Here is a 14,138-nt window from a genome sequence, read left to right as displayed (position 1 = left end):
CCATCTCTGTGGAGCTGTCGGCCCCAAACTCTGTTCCTCTGAACAAAAGGATCCTAAGAGGTAAAGAGCTGTACGGCAGAGAGCTCTGCAGCCAGGTAAGTTTGTCAAGTACAAATCATGTCCCTGTATCAGTTACAACTTGGTTCTGCTGCAAGTGATAGAAAACCCCAGGTGACGATGGCTTTGTTCATTAGTTTATTTCTCTCACCAAGTCACAGTCCAGAAACCAGCAGGCCAAGCCTGATACGGCAGCTCCATCAGCAGCAGAAACTTAAGATTTTCTACCTTGCTCACCCTCTATCCTCAGCACATGACTTCCACCTCATGATCCAAGGTGGCTGCTTGAGCACCAGCCATTATGTCCACATTCCAGCGAGCAGGGAGGAGGAAGGAATAAAGAAGAGTGGACACTTCTCCCTTTGTGGACACTTCCCCCTTTGTGGACACTTCCTGAAGTCACACATGACACTTGCATGTAGTATTTCATCCCGTTGGCCGACTGGGCTGCCAGCAGTGCCTTCGGGTGAATCTGAAAACAGGAACCTGTCTAAATGCAGCCCTGAGGGCACAGCTTAACAGGCAACAGTGCCTTTGTGCAAACTAGAAAAATAGCCACTGAGCCCAGGGCTGCCTTTTCTGCCCGAGGCAGGGGACTTGCCTGGTAGAGGAAAGCTCAGACTGGATTTCAGCCCTAACGTCCCCTCCCTGCGTCACAGCTTGCTCCGGGCATGCCCTAGGGTAATGAGCACAGACAGCTGCCCCGCCCGCTGGCCCGAACTCAGTGAAGGGGCCGCGCTCAGCTGCAAGGGAAGCCGGGCAGGGCAGCTTGTATCGGGAGGCCGAGGGCAGAGGCCCAGCTAAGAATGGGGTGGGGGCTCTGGTCCTAAGGAAAAAGAAAAATTAAGATTTGGTGCCAGTTTCAGTCTCTGCCACCTGCCCACGAGGGGACAGCACCCACACACCTTCCTAAGTGCCCTTTGTAACGACACCCCAGCAGTGACAGAGGGCACAGGACTCTTGTGTCCCACAGGGTGATTCCACGGAGTGCCTTGGCTCTGGCCATGATCAGCCATGTGCCAGGTGGGTCCCCTGCTCCCTCTGAGCTGGAGTGGTGGGCGTCAGTCACGCTTGGCCAAGCCACCAGGCGAGGCTGCTCCCGGGCTGTGATCGACTCACCTCGTGATTTATGTCCCTGTTGGAGACGGTCGCCCTCCCTCCCACCTCCCAACCTCGGCTGGAAAGCGCTGACTACTCTCCCCCCATCACCCCTGCAGCCGGGGCTGGGGGACCTGGTCCCATGTGCCTCCCCAGATGGGAGTGGGCGGTGGCTGGGGCCACAGGGCGGACTGGCACAGCCCTCTGCAGGATGTGGCTGGCGCGTGGAGAATGGCACAGCGTCTACTCGGGGGTCTGGGCGGGGCCTCCACCTCCCTGCTGGTGTGACCCGGCTGGCCACACTGGCTTCGAGACGTCTGGAGTCCCCCCGCCGGCCTTCCCCGCAGGCCCCTTTGTGCTAAATGGCCACAGGCTGTGTCTCCTGTAGCGGGGAGCCTTGAGCAGGGACATTCCCTCCGTCACAGACTGGGATGGCTGTGTTTCTTGTCCTGTGTTTCTTGTCCCTCCCCCATTCTCCGTCACAGCTGAACGCACGCTGGGCTCCCGCAGGCACTTGGTCTTCAGGAGTCCCGTCGGGAGGAGCAGCCGCTCTCCTGTGACAGTTTGGGAAACCCTGAAAGGGCTCCCGCCCTAAAGAGCTCTTCCCAAATTTTGTCAGCTCATTTAAATACTGCTGCCAACGCTGCATTTCTCGGGAGACTGGCTTGATACTACGCCTTTACAGGTACTCGGGCGTGCAAGTTAAAAGCAAGAATCTTTGTTACATGCCAAGTTGACAGGGCCCAGGAAAGAGGGAGAAGATGCCGAGCGGCGGGGAGCACTGGGCACCGTCACCTCCGGCAGGTCAACCTCACTCAGCTCCCGCGACCTCGGGCAAGAGAGGGGAGGGGCAACCTTTCGGGAAGGCGGCTTGCCCGGGCAGAGCCTTGGCAAACTCACTCGACACGGCTCCCCGGCCCCCGCTATGGGGCCAGGACGGCTCCACGCCCGGGAATCAGCGATGGGACGACCCAGCGAAAGCCGCCGGAGCTCCCCTGCCAGCGAGAGGAGTGGAACAAGCAGTAAGACCGGCCATGACGCGGCCTGCGGGGAGGGGGCAAGTGCCACCCAGACAAGCAAGAAACTGGCAGATGGACGGATGCAAACGGGATGAGGAATATCCACACAAGGGGCCATTAGCCTTAGAAAGGAGGGACGTTCCGACACCTGCTACAGCAGGGATGACCCCGTACGATTGCACTTGTGTGAGTCCCTAGAGTGGCCAAATTCAGGGACAGTAGAATGGTGGGGGCCGGGGCAGGGCCGGGGCAGTTGGTGTTTAATGGGACAGTTTCGGTTTGGGAACATGAAGACATTCTGGAGATAGACGGTGAATGTACTTCATGCTGCTGAACTGTGAATTGAAAAATGGTTCAGATGACAAATGTTATGTGTATTTTACCACAATTTCAGAAAACAGAACAAGGTTTGGTGCGTGCTGGCAGGCAGAGCAGCCACGTCTCCCAGTGGGCAGGTGGGGGTGGCCCTCACTGAGGTGACATCTGAGCAGAGACCGGACAGAGGTGATGGGCTGCCCAGTGGACACTGGGGGGAAGAACTCCGGGCTGAAGGCACAGCTGGTGCAAGGCCTGAGTCAGGAGCGTGGCCGGCGCAATCCAGGCAGGAGTGGAGGGCAAGGGCGAGGGGCGGGAGCGGGAGAGCGAGCAGGAGCCACAGGTGCCTGGCAGGGACGATGGGGTGACTGCAGGGAGGAGGTGCTTTGTCTGCGGGGTCTGCTGGAGCTGGCCAGCCAGGAACAATGAAGTTGGAGGGAAGTTGAGAAACTCCGCACAGGGCCCTGCATCTGCCTACCCAGGTGTAAAGTGTTAAGCATGGAGACATGACGTTGTGCAGTCCACAACCTGCACACCCAGCCACATCAGCTGTGACTCCAGATGGTGATCACTGCTCATAAGTCCTCCCCAAATCTCTGCAGCCGCTTATGATACAGTATCCCTCGATTGTTGGTTATGGAGCAAAGAAACTGTAACTGACCCCCCAGCCCCACCCTGAAGGGGCCAGGCACAAAGGCTGTGAGGGGCCAGGTGCTGAGTGGTTTTCTGAATGTCAGAGCTTAGCCGGCTTCACGTTCCTGGGTCTCCAGGCATCTTAGCAACTGCCTGAATTGTGCCCTGGTATCAAGCCTGCCCTCGTGGGGGGTCAGAGTCTCTGTGGACACTAACAAGGGCCTTTTTTCTGAAGGCTGGTGACATCCTTGCTGGGCTGCAGTGCGGCGTGGGAAGCCCCCGTCAGGGCGTTGTTCCTCCCGGCTCCGCCAGCGCACGCCGGAGCGACTGGGAGTGTTTGTCCCGCTGCAGGGCCCAGGCCAGAGCCCCGACCTTCCTGGCACCCCAGCTGTCCTCGGGCGCTTGATCTTTTGCCAGCGCTCGGCCCTGGTGCGCAGGCTCCCCTCGGGCTGGTGGGAAAGCGGCTTTGCCAGCCGGCAGCCACGAGCCAGGGAAGGCTGGCCAGGCAGAAGGGGACTGGGAGTGGCTTCACCGGACGGGTTTCAAAGGGTAACAGGAAACGTGACAGAGCCGGCACTTGCTCTTTCCGGAGACTGCCCTTCCGTGTGCCCGAGACGCCGGGTGGTGTGGACAGGGTGTGGAGCTGCGGCAATCACGGCCCCTGAACTGTGAGCCTCCTGGGCCCACGCACAGTGCCTGCACGCAGTCGGCGCCCAGGGAATACTGGTGCGTGGAGGCATCAGTTCCCACGAGGCCCACACAGTAGGCTCCCCAGGGCAGGGGTCACGGGGACACGCACCTGCCGGGTACTTCCTCCGGATTCTCTACAGTTCTCTAAATTAATTCTTTTAGTTTGTGATTTAGAATTTATGTAGTGTGCACTCACAAATACATGTCAGCTATTTTTAACTTAATTTAGGGGGGAAATTGAGACTTGCCTAATCGAGCACATACTTACTTAATGTTTACCACTTTGATGAGGACGGTGGGGTGCGTGTGAGCATGAGCGGGGCAGGCGGGGGCACTGGACAGCTCCCATGGAGCCGAGCTGCACGAGGACCCTGGGCACTGAGGGCAGGCAGAGGAACTGCGGGGACCCGGGAGAGGACACACTGCGGGACCCATCAGCCCCCACCTGCCAGAGGTGAAGAACCAGCAGCCACAGACATGCCAGTCCCGTGAGGCCTCGGGAACCAGGTCCCTGCGGATCCCAGGCAGGGTCCCTGCCATGCGGGGCCGAGGGGTTTACCTGGCTCTCATCCCACTGGTCCAGGCTGCGCCGACCTCAGCCCCCTCCCTTTCCTCTCGTCCCTGCTCCAGTCTCGCCAACGCCCTCGAGGCAGGGACGGAGGACACCTGGGCCGTGGACGTTGCCGGCCTGCTCTGTCTGCCCTTCCCCCATCCCACGGCCTTGACACGTGTGGAGGGCAGCAGTGGGGACTCCCTGCCGCCCGGCAGTCTGTGACCCGCCACAAGGCCCCAGGCCTGGCACGCTCTGCCACAGGCAGGCAGCACAGGGCAATGCTTCGCGCTCTGAATACAAATGATTTCCAAACCTGAGTCTTCCTTGTCCTCACCCCGCGTGTTTCTGTCGAACGCTCAGAGCCGGGTGTGCGCTGGGTGAGCGCTCAGGGCCCGCCCGCCCTCCTGCCTGGCCTCGGGGCATCTCTGGGGTGCGTGTGTGTCCTCGGAAAACCCAGCGTGTGTGCCTCGTGGACGGCGGGGAAGGTCTGTTTCTGCTGCTTTTTTCTCTGTTCAAACCTGTTTTAAAATCTTGTTTCTAATTGCGACTTTGAGGTTCTGCTCTCGCTGAGGTGCAGCAGGCCCTGAGCAAACTGCCTTTGCCCTAGTAAGGAGCAAAAGCGGCTGATCCATCGACCCTGGACTGTTCTTGAGCCCAGAGAGCAGCAAGGCCACCAAGCAGACTCAACTCCAAAGAGGGACAAGCTCCCACGGAGGGAGGGGACGCAAACTGGTTCCTTCTGGCAGCATAGAGGAGGGAGAGGCAGCTGCCCGGGAGCAGGGGAAGGAACAGCCCGGACGTTGCTGAATTCTTACCGGTGAGTGTGGCGGTTCAGAGTGAGCCGGGCTGGGAGCACAAGGGACAGAAAACCCAAGTCCCACCCTAACTCAGGCACTGTCCTGCCCAGCCCCTGCCCAGAGACGGGCAGAGTTTGGCGGCAGAGGCAGGAGTGGGCACAGGGAGCCCGTGGCAGCAGCCATCCTGAGGGGGGGTGGGGCGGGCACTGCATGCCAGGCAGGACCACGAGGACCCACTGGCACCCACACCCAGCACAGGTGGCCGCAGCCACTGCAGGAAGGGCCGGAAGCCTGTGGCGTGAGGACAGCAACCCCACACCTAAAGCCGGCTCATCTGGGAACAAGCCCAGGGCCTGTGAGAAAGGTGTGTCCGTTTCCAGGCATGACAACTACTTACCTTGGTCTCTCCTGTTCTACAGAAAGAACCAGCATTCAATACAAAATTATGAGACATAACAAAGAAAAAGCCACCCACCGCCTAGAAACAAAGCTGTCAACAGAACCAGACCCGAGAATGACCCCCGGGGCCTACCTTCCTGGTGGCCAACTGCTGCCGTCACCTACAGCAATGCAGCCGCCACACTGACTCCACACTCTCCCCGGCCCGTCGTGGGTCCCTATGCCGCTTTTGTCACTCCTGCCACTGCACACGAGGATGCAGCGAGCACCGCTGCACGGGGCCTCGCGTACGCCGGGCGGAGGCTCAGGACCCCGGAGCACAGGGTTCCACCGCGCTACCCAGTCTCGCGCTGCAAAGCGACGGTGTTTAGCCAACGATGGACCGAGTGCAGCACGGTGGCCCCGCAGGACTATAATGGCGCTGGACAATCTCCATCCCACAGGAATGTCGTAGCTGCAGTGACTCCGTACAGCAGCTCGTCACCCACGGGTGTGTGGTGCAGAATCCCAGGCTCGCACACGCACTCGCACGCGCCCGCTGACGCACCGCAGCAACGCCCAGTCCTGCACACTCTGCTCGTGGCAGTGCCCTGCGCCCGGGTGCCATTTCTCATCTTTTATGCTGTATTTTTAGATAAACAGCTACCATGTGTCACAGCCACTACCGTGTTCAGTCCGGACGGCCAAGGTGTGCGGCAGGCGGTCCCACCTGGGTTTGTGTGAGTACACTGTGGGATGTTTGCACGCCGACAAATCACCCAATGACGCGTTTCTCTGAATGTCATTAAGTGACGCCTGGCTGTACTGAATGTCACCGAGATGTGCTGCGAGACGGCCGTCCCGCTGACACTCCTAAGCAGGGGCACCAGAGCCGCTTCTACAGATACAGCGCGGCTGTCACCCCTGGCGACGGTGAGGCTGAGCACTTCCCGCGCTTCCTGGCCATGGGGTTTGTCCTTTCAGTCTCCTACTAACACCCGGTCAGTTTCCTACTGACTTCCAGTCCCTCACTTGTTGCGTGGCAGGAAACCCCTTAATCCTAACCCGACTCCTGGTCAGCTTTGCACATTAAAAAAGAAAGAGGAAAGTGCTTTCCTCAGGCTGCCAGCTGTTAACAGCCCACAGTGCCTTTCACTGCACAGAAAAACTCTGAATTTGGATTCGGCCAAATCCACCCATGTTTTGTCCTAGGATTTATGCACTTGGGGTCTTAAAAGAAGGCCTTCCTCCCTCCCAAGGTGACAAACTGCCAGGTGATCTCCCGCTGGCCTCGAGGCCACGCCCTCCACACCCGCACGGCTGGCCCTGCCACCGGGCCTGGTCCCAGAGCTGCACCCTGGGCTGCTCTGGCCGAGTCGGCTGGCACTAACGTTTCCTCCGACCCCGCCTCTCCTCCGCGGTTCCAAAAACCCAGGTCTACACTAACACACAAGAAATCATAAACATGGAAGAAAACTGAGTTAATATAAAGCAAAATAGTTCAAATACACCTGGATTTTTCTACAAGCCATTTTCTAAAAATGTCTAAGCAACCAAAGCCACCAAAATCATCAAAATGTTCCTTTTCAAACATGCTGGAATAAAATAATTCCTGATTCATATTAAAGCCATTACTGGTTTTTACAGGGCTGAAGTCTGGGGTTCATTCAAATATCGAGATAGAGAGTGAGAGACTCTGTGCAGGACAGCCCCCTGAGCACCACTTCCATACGCACAGCAGCCTGACCCGCCCTTCCTAGACCGCAAAGGCTGGACCAGAAGGGAGACCGTCCCGCAGCCGCCTCTGCAGAGGCCAGACCTGGGCCGGGGGACGAAGACAGAGGATTTGGGGGCCGCGGGCCATGGCCCAGGCGCTGCCTCCTGGGCCAGCATCCCTGTTGTCAGTTACATGGGCTCTACAGTCTTGCAAATTTTAGTTAAAAAAGATTATGTTCTTCTGAAAGTGCTTGCAAAAAAAAAAAAAAAATAGTATGAAGATCCTAGGTTTTAGTGAAGGTAAAAAGATCTAATTGTACAAGGGCAAAAATAATTTGTACTAAGAATTTCTTCTTGGCCGGGCGCGGTGGCTCACGCCTGTAATCCTAGCTCTGGGAGGCCGAGGCGGGTGGATCGCTCGAGGTCAGGAGTTCGAGACCAGCCTGAGCAAGAGTGAGACCCCGTCTCTGCTAAAAATAGAAAGAAATTATCTGGCCAACTAAAAATATATATACAAAAAAAAAAATTAGCCGGGCATGGTGGCTCATGCCTGTAGTCCCAGCTACTCGGGAGGCTGAGGCAGTAGGATCGCTTAAGCCCAGGAGTTTGAGGTTGCTGTGAGCTAGGCTGACGCCACGGCACTCACTCTAGCCCGGGCAACAAAGTGAGACTCTGTCTCAAAAAAAAAAAAAAAAAAAAAAAAAAAAAAAATTTCTTCTTAGGACATATAGAAGGGCATGTGAGCTAAACACAATATACATTTCTTATGGCATCTGCATAATTCAACAAAACGTGTAACACTAAATATTTAATCCAAATATTTCTTATTTTCAGGATTTGCTAGACCATTATTCATTTCCTCACCTCTTTCTAGATAGAATCTTATTAGTTATAAACATGATTTTAGAGCTAGAATAAACCTTGTAAGCCAATTCTTCCTTTCCACAAATAAAGCCTTGAAGCCTGGAGAGGTCAGGGCTGGCTCAAGATCCCTGCGGACGACATTCATGTCTGCCCTTCACCTCTGACCTAAAGGAGCTGGGGAAACAAGACAGTGCCTTCATTTTCTGGGTATCAATCAAAATATTTCTTCAAACAATGTACTCTTACCTGTCACTCCTAATCACCAACAGGATTCATTTTTATTTCATTTTATTTTATTGAGACAGAGTCTTGCTCTGTTGCCCGGGCTAGAGTGCCGTGGCATCAGCCTAGCTCACAGCAACTTCAAACTCCTGGGCTCAAGCGATCCTTCTGCCTCAGCCTCCCGAGTAGCTGGGCCTACAGGCATGCGCCACCATGCCCAGCTATTTTTTTCTATATATTTTTAGTTGTCCACCTAATTTCTTTCTATTTTTAGTAGAGATGGGGTCTCACTCTTGTTCAGCCTGGTTTTGAACTCCTGACCTTGAGCGATCCTCTAGCCTCGGCCTCCCAGAGTGCTAGGATTACAGGCGTGAGCCACCACGCCCAGCCAGGATTCACAATTTTAGATGTACTTTTTAAAAATACTTGAGTCTGCTGACGTACTTCAGCCTCTAAGCAGAAGCAGTTGTTGGGAGTTACAGCGCACTGGACACCAAAGGTTAAGCACCCTCCGCTGTTACCTAACATGCCTCTTAGATGGAACTGCACTGTCACGAGACTCTACAATGTAAACAAACCATGGGAGGGAGTACGCTACCACACTGATGCATCATTTTCTTCCCATTACTGTCAGAATGATTAGATTTATGGAAAACTACAATGAAAAAACAAAGAAATCTATTTCCATTTTTTTCCCCTGGAAAACCAACGAAGTAAGCCATTTAAGAAAAGATTCTCGAAAATGCAAATGGGTCTGACTATTCCAGTGCAGTGTGATCCTTCCTCATTTTTTAAACTTGCAGGGGTCACCCTACGTGTCACCACAAGACATGTAAACAATCTGAAGGTTTTTCTTAAAGTAGAAAAGCAGCTTTTGGTGACACGAGCTTTATAAAAAGAAAACATCCATAAAGCATGTTTCTATTTTTAATTTTTTTGTTTTGATAAATCAATTGCTTCACAAAAATCCTTTTTAAAGACAACAATCCAAGAAAACATATTGTTACAGTATTCACATTTTAAGATTGTCAGTTTCAAAGACCGAAAATAACTAGAACAGCGGAAGATTGCTAAGTATTTCTGCCACTAACTGCCAGAGATGGGCCTGCACGACGGTGCACACCTGCCGGGTGTGCTGCGTTTGTCGGAGGGAAGAAGGTGCCCCATCGCTTCCTCCCATAGGCAGGAAACGATCTCCAACAGCCCACACGGAAATGGTTCCCGGAATCCTTTGTTGTCAGGGTTTTCTCTGCACACTGGATAAATACTTCCACTTACTTTACTATCTGGAATTGAAACATGGAAAACTGAGCTAGTCCATCGTCCGGAGCCTGCGGGGGCAGGGAGCTGCCAGTCTAGCTATCTGCTCAGCAGGAGGAATGACAACAACATGCTTAATTTGGGTCTCAAAACACATTCAAAAGGATCCTTCGTAAGGAAGAATTTAACAAGAACAAAGCTGGGATAGAATGCGACAATTTAAAATGAAGCCTTCCAGGGACCCTCCTTTCACAGACCCTCTGCACTGTCCGAAGGCTGGAAAGCAGGTGCCTGCACGGCGCAAACCGACAGACACGCCGGGCAGCAGTTTCCTAACCTGACGTGGCCGGCCGTGCATCTTAGTTATTCATGGAGAAAGGCTAAAGGAAACTCAGCCCATGTGCACAAGCGCCCTCTCTCTAAATCTCTATCCTACTCATCTGAATTTAGTAAGAATGAACCTGGGGCTTAAGAGACGGTTTTCCGCTGAAGGGAATCCCACCCTGCCATTCGGCACGGGCGCGACTCTCTGGCCAGAGCACCCGATACCACCTAGGTCTCCAGACAGTGTCTCGCCATGTCGCCCAGGCTGGAGTGCAGTGGCCGCTCACAGGTGTAATCCACAGCTCACTGCAGCCTCAGACTCCTGGGCTCAAGTGATCTTCCCGCCTTAGCCCACCAAGTCGCTGGGACTCCAGGCGCCACTACTGCGCCTGGCCTGGGCAGCACTCCTGAGTACCATCTGCTGCTCCAGCAAACATGATTTCTCACGGGGCAGGAAACAGTGACCGATCCACAAGTCCACATTCTGTGAATGTCTCCACCAATCTACACAACAGAGCAGCAGCCAAAGAGACAGGGCTGAGGGGTGAGGGAGGAGGGAGGAGGAAGGAAGGAAGAAGGCTGGCTGGCTTTCACAGGTGCTCATTTTAAATCCAACAAAGCTGGGACTTAAGTAAAGTTAGAATGATGTTTTAGACTTGTGTAGACCTGACTTAAAATATTAAAAACTGTTTATAAATAACGAATGCAATGACTGCTTAAAAATGTTATTCTCTCCCCAAAAGAGTTAATAATCAAGTTTTTCTTTTAGTTATAGCTCCTGAAATACTTTTAAAGAAATTTTTATGTATTTCTTGCTCACTTCAAAGTTACCTAGGAAGTATTCCCTTATGATTAATATATTTGTGGGGAAAAATCAGTTACAGAAAAGAATTTGCACTGGCTGAAAATGTCTCTCAACATAACCTTGGTCACTATTATTGAATCTCAAAACTGATGACTTTCTCAACCCTGTAACTGTCCTTTACAAACAAATGGAACCTCAGCATCCCATCTGAGATGATATAAAGGGATTCTGTTTGAAACAAGGTGCCTGTTTTCTGCCTGAGAAATCCCCACTCCTAAGTAAACAAATCAAAACCAAGAAAACAAAACCCAGCCTACTCTCTCAATTCGTCTTGTCACCAGAAAACAGAAGTCCTAAAAATCATTCCAAGTCTTGTACCAGAAAATGGAAGTGCAAAAATTATTCCAAATCTCATGTGATCGGTGAGAAGGGAAGGCTCTGGAAATTCTGCAACAACGTACAAAAAAATAATTGACACCAGAAGACAAACTGCAAATGCGTGTGAACCAAGCAGGTGGGAAGTCTGCCATCACGCCACCGTCACGGTTCACTCACTGTCACGGTTCACACCACCATCATGGTTCAACTCCTCACTGCAACTTCATGGATGTCTGCTAACTATGGAACAAAGTGTGAATGTTTGCTAGTTACCCTAGCTCTGAGCCAATGGGGTTAGTTTATGATAAACATTCTATGCATAACATATTTCGGATAAAAAAATCCGAAAACAATACACAGCTACCATGGCAAAACAACCACATAACAACGGTAGTCAAACTTAGATTTGACTGGAATATGTACGGGGAGAGCTCTTAACTAATTCCCGGCTACCATTCCATCTCACTTACCTGAAGACCTATTTAGCAATTACCTTTAGATATATGTTCAGATCAAGTGTAAAATGCAATCTGAGCGTTACATATAAACAAAAATTTGAAGAGATCAAAATTTCATTAGTGTTTGTTTCATAGTCGTAAATGTGAATCAGTACCCTGCGAGGGTAGAGGACCACGGAATGGTGGCCAACTTTGGGCAGGTTCATTAAATTTGGTCAATTCAGAACATTCCAAATTGAAATAGCAAGCACGTATTGTTTCTTCTCTAGAAATTTTATCCTCAATATAGTCATAATCCAATTCATAATGAATTTATAAAAATAGCTTTTTATCCAATAATTCCAGCAAGGTAAAAATAGGAGTTTCTTTTTATATATAGCAAACGAAGCAGGCTCGCTGAGTATGAGAACTGAGCTTGTTTAAACCGCCACCCACTCGCTGTGACGTCACACTCAGTCTGCGTGGTGAGTCGTTGTCACCTCACACTGGCAGTGTCAGGTGCAGAAGCTTCTTTCAAATCCATGGGCCACACAAATAACCAGCCCACTGGGGTCTGCTGTAAACCACAGAACTAAATTAAAACTGCATAATTTTTTAGAAAATGGCAGCACTACTCCTTAATCTAACCAGGGGAGGGGTTTGTCATTTGTCACATTTCTAGAGTTAAACCTTCAAATAATTTCTTTAAAAACCCATACACACATACACACACGCGCACACACACACTTGAAAGAAGTCGCTGCACGGCAAAGGCGCGCTTGAAGCTTACTATGAAATACAAAAGTGCACACTCTTCTATACCTACATATAAAACATATTAGAAATAAAACTGTGGAAAATGTTTGCTGTGCAAACTATAAAAAGTCAGGTGAGTCCGCGTGTCCGTCCTACTGCAGGGAGTCGCTGTTCTCCAGGACGAGCCCGCTGATGTGGGCGGGGGCCAGCGCACCCCCGTCGTCTTCCGTGCTGTCCACAGACTCGTCCTCGCTCTGCCCTGCCATCATGACCTGCTGCACCGCCAGGGTGGCCCCGTCCGAGGACAGAGACTGGAGGCTGTCCACGTTCATGTTCACGGGTGTAGTGATGGTTACCACGGCTCCTGCGACAGGACACAGCGTGTCACTATTTAAATTCGTACTCACAGAGAAAAACATCAGTACTTTATTACTCGATTGGGCACTGTTTGCTTGTCTGACCTAAAATTGAAACACCTCTGTATATGTTTATGGAAAATTCGACAGGGATTTAAGAAAGTGTTTCTGGAAACAGCCTCAGCTAATATGGTCTCGGCCCAAGGACAGAGTCAGTGGAGCTCGGGACTGTGCAGAATGCACGTCCCGAGGCCGAGAGAGCTGCAGGGAGAAGAAAAGAAGCCAAATCACAGGAGAAGGATGTACAAGAGGAATACAACCAGGGAAACAAAAAGGATAATAAGGTAGAGTAAGATCAGTTTGAAAGAAAAAAAAAGCAAACCTTGTACCACGCTGATCCCTGTCATACAGCCCGATAGCAAAGGATGAAAATGGCCCAAACAGCCACAAGCGGGGCCCAAATTAAAGACACGGAACCAGGGTGCTGTGCAGCTGTTGCACACAACACAGTGGGCCCGACAGGCCAACTCGTAAAAGTCTCTGCGAGGTCCTAGCGAGTGGCGAAGGCAGGTGGAGGCAGCACTATCTGCTGGGAGTGGCTGAGCGTCGGGGGGTGCATTCACTCAGGCACGTCATCTGCAAACTGGAGCACGTGCGGGAAGCTGACAACGACTGCTCTGCAGAAGGTCAGACGCCAGGAGACGGAGAGAGTGATACCTTTCTAACTAGTTCTTGGATCAAAAGACAAAAAAACCTGAATATGAATTCTTTAAATATGACCTGAGACGACTGCCCACCAAAGCCTACATGAAGAAAGCAAAGCGGCACTTGGAAAACTCAGCTTCACGTGCGTACGACACGACTCAGGAGAGTCCAGCGGACACGACGTAGGTGCGATTCCAACCCCACCCAGCCTCGGGACCAGTGCCCATGGCGAGTCCCCGTGCACTCAGCAGGGAGCCATCAGCACAGGCGTGCGAGGAGCCCACCTGAGGCTGGGGAGGAACCACCTGGAAAGCCGACGAGCATGGCGGGCGCCGCTTCGCAGAGCCGGCCTGGGAAGCCCATCACCCCAGGCTCCAGAACCCGGGCAGGCCTGGCCTCGCGGGTGGGGATGCAGCCTCACTGAGCACTGCCGTGGGCCTCCAAACACATCCCTGAACACTGTTCCCAGGTGACATGACCGCACCCCAGAGCAAAGCTCAGGAAGACTGACAGGAATACAGAAACAGCCAGACCCAGCAAGGCAAGTTCACAACGTCTAGCGTCCTTACAGGTTTACAGGCGCACAAACAGGCAGGAAAACGCACAATGGGCAGAAGACCAGCCGGCTGGGAAGCTGGTCCGGGACTGACAGAGATGTTGGAATTAGCAGTGAAGGACATCAGAACAGTTACTGAACTGTACTCTATTTTTAAAACTTACGTAGATTCATGAAAGATATAAAAGACTCAAATGGAACCTCTGGAGAGATGAACAT

The 14,138-nt window shown here is 52.5% G+C and overlaps 1 protein-coding gene across 5 annotated transcripts in view; it reads right to left on the bottom strand.

Moving 5' to 3' along the window:
* Nucleotides 1-9,256: 9,256 nt before the first annotated feature.
* PKNOX1 (PBX/knotted 1 homeobox 1) overlaps nucleotides 9,257-14,138 on the bottom strand; it is a 65,967-nt gene continuing 61,085 nt past the window's right edge. For all 5 annotated transcript variants that reach the window (XM_045540740.1, XM_045540743.1, XM_045540741.1 and 2 more), the window contains one exon: nucleotides 9,257-12,666. In XM_045540740.1, the coding sequence (XP_045396696.1) occupies nucleotides 12,455-12,666 (212 nt within the window). In that variant the 3' untranslated portion in view covers nucleotides 9,257-12,454. The remainder of the gene's footprint in view (nucleotides 12,667-14,138) is intronic.

The sequence above is a fragment of the Lemur catta genome, chromosome 1 (assembly GCF_020740605.2).
Source record: "Lemur catta isolate mLemCat1 chromosome 1, mLemCat1.pri, whole genome shotgun sequence".
NCBI classification, from domain to species: domain Eukaryota; kingdom Metazoa; phylum Chordata; class Mammalia; order Primates; family Lemuridae; genus Lemur; species Lemur catta.
This window is presented reverse-complemented; position numbering and strand designations above follow the sequence as displayed.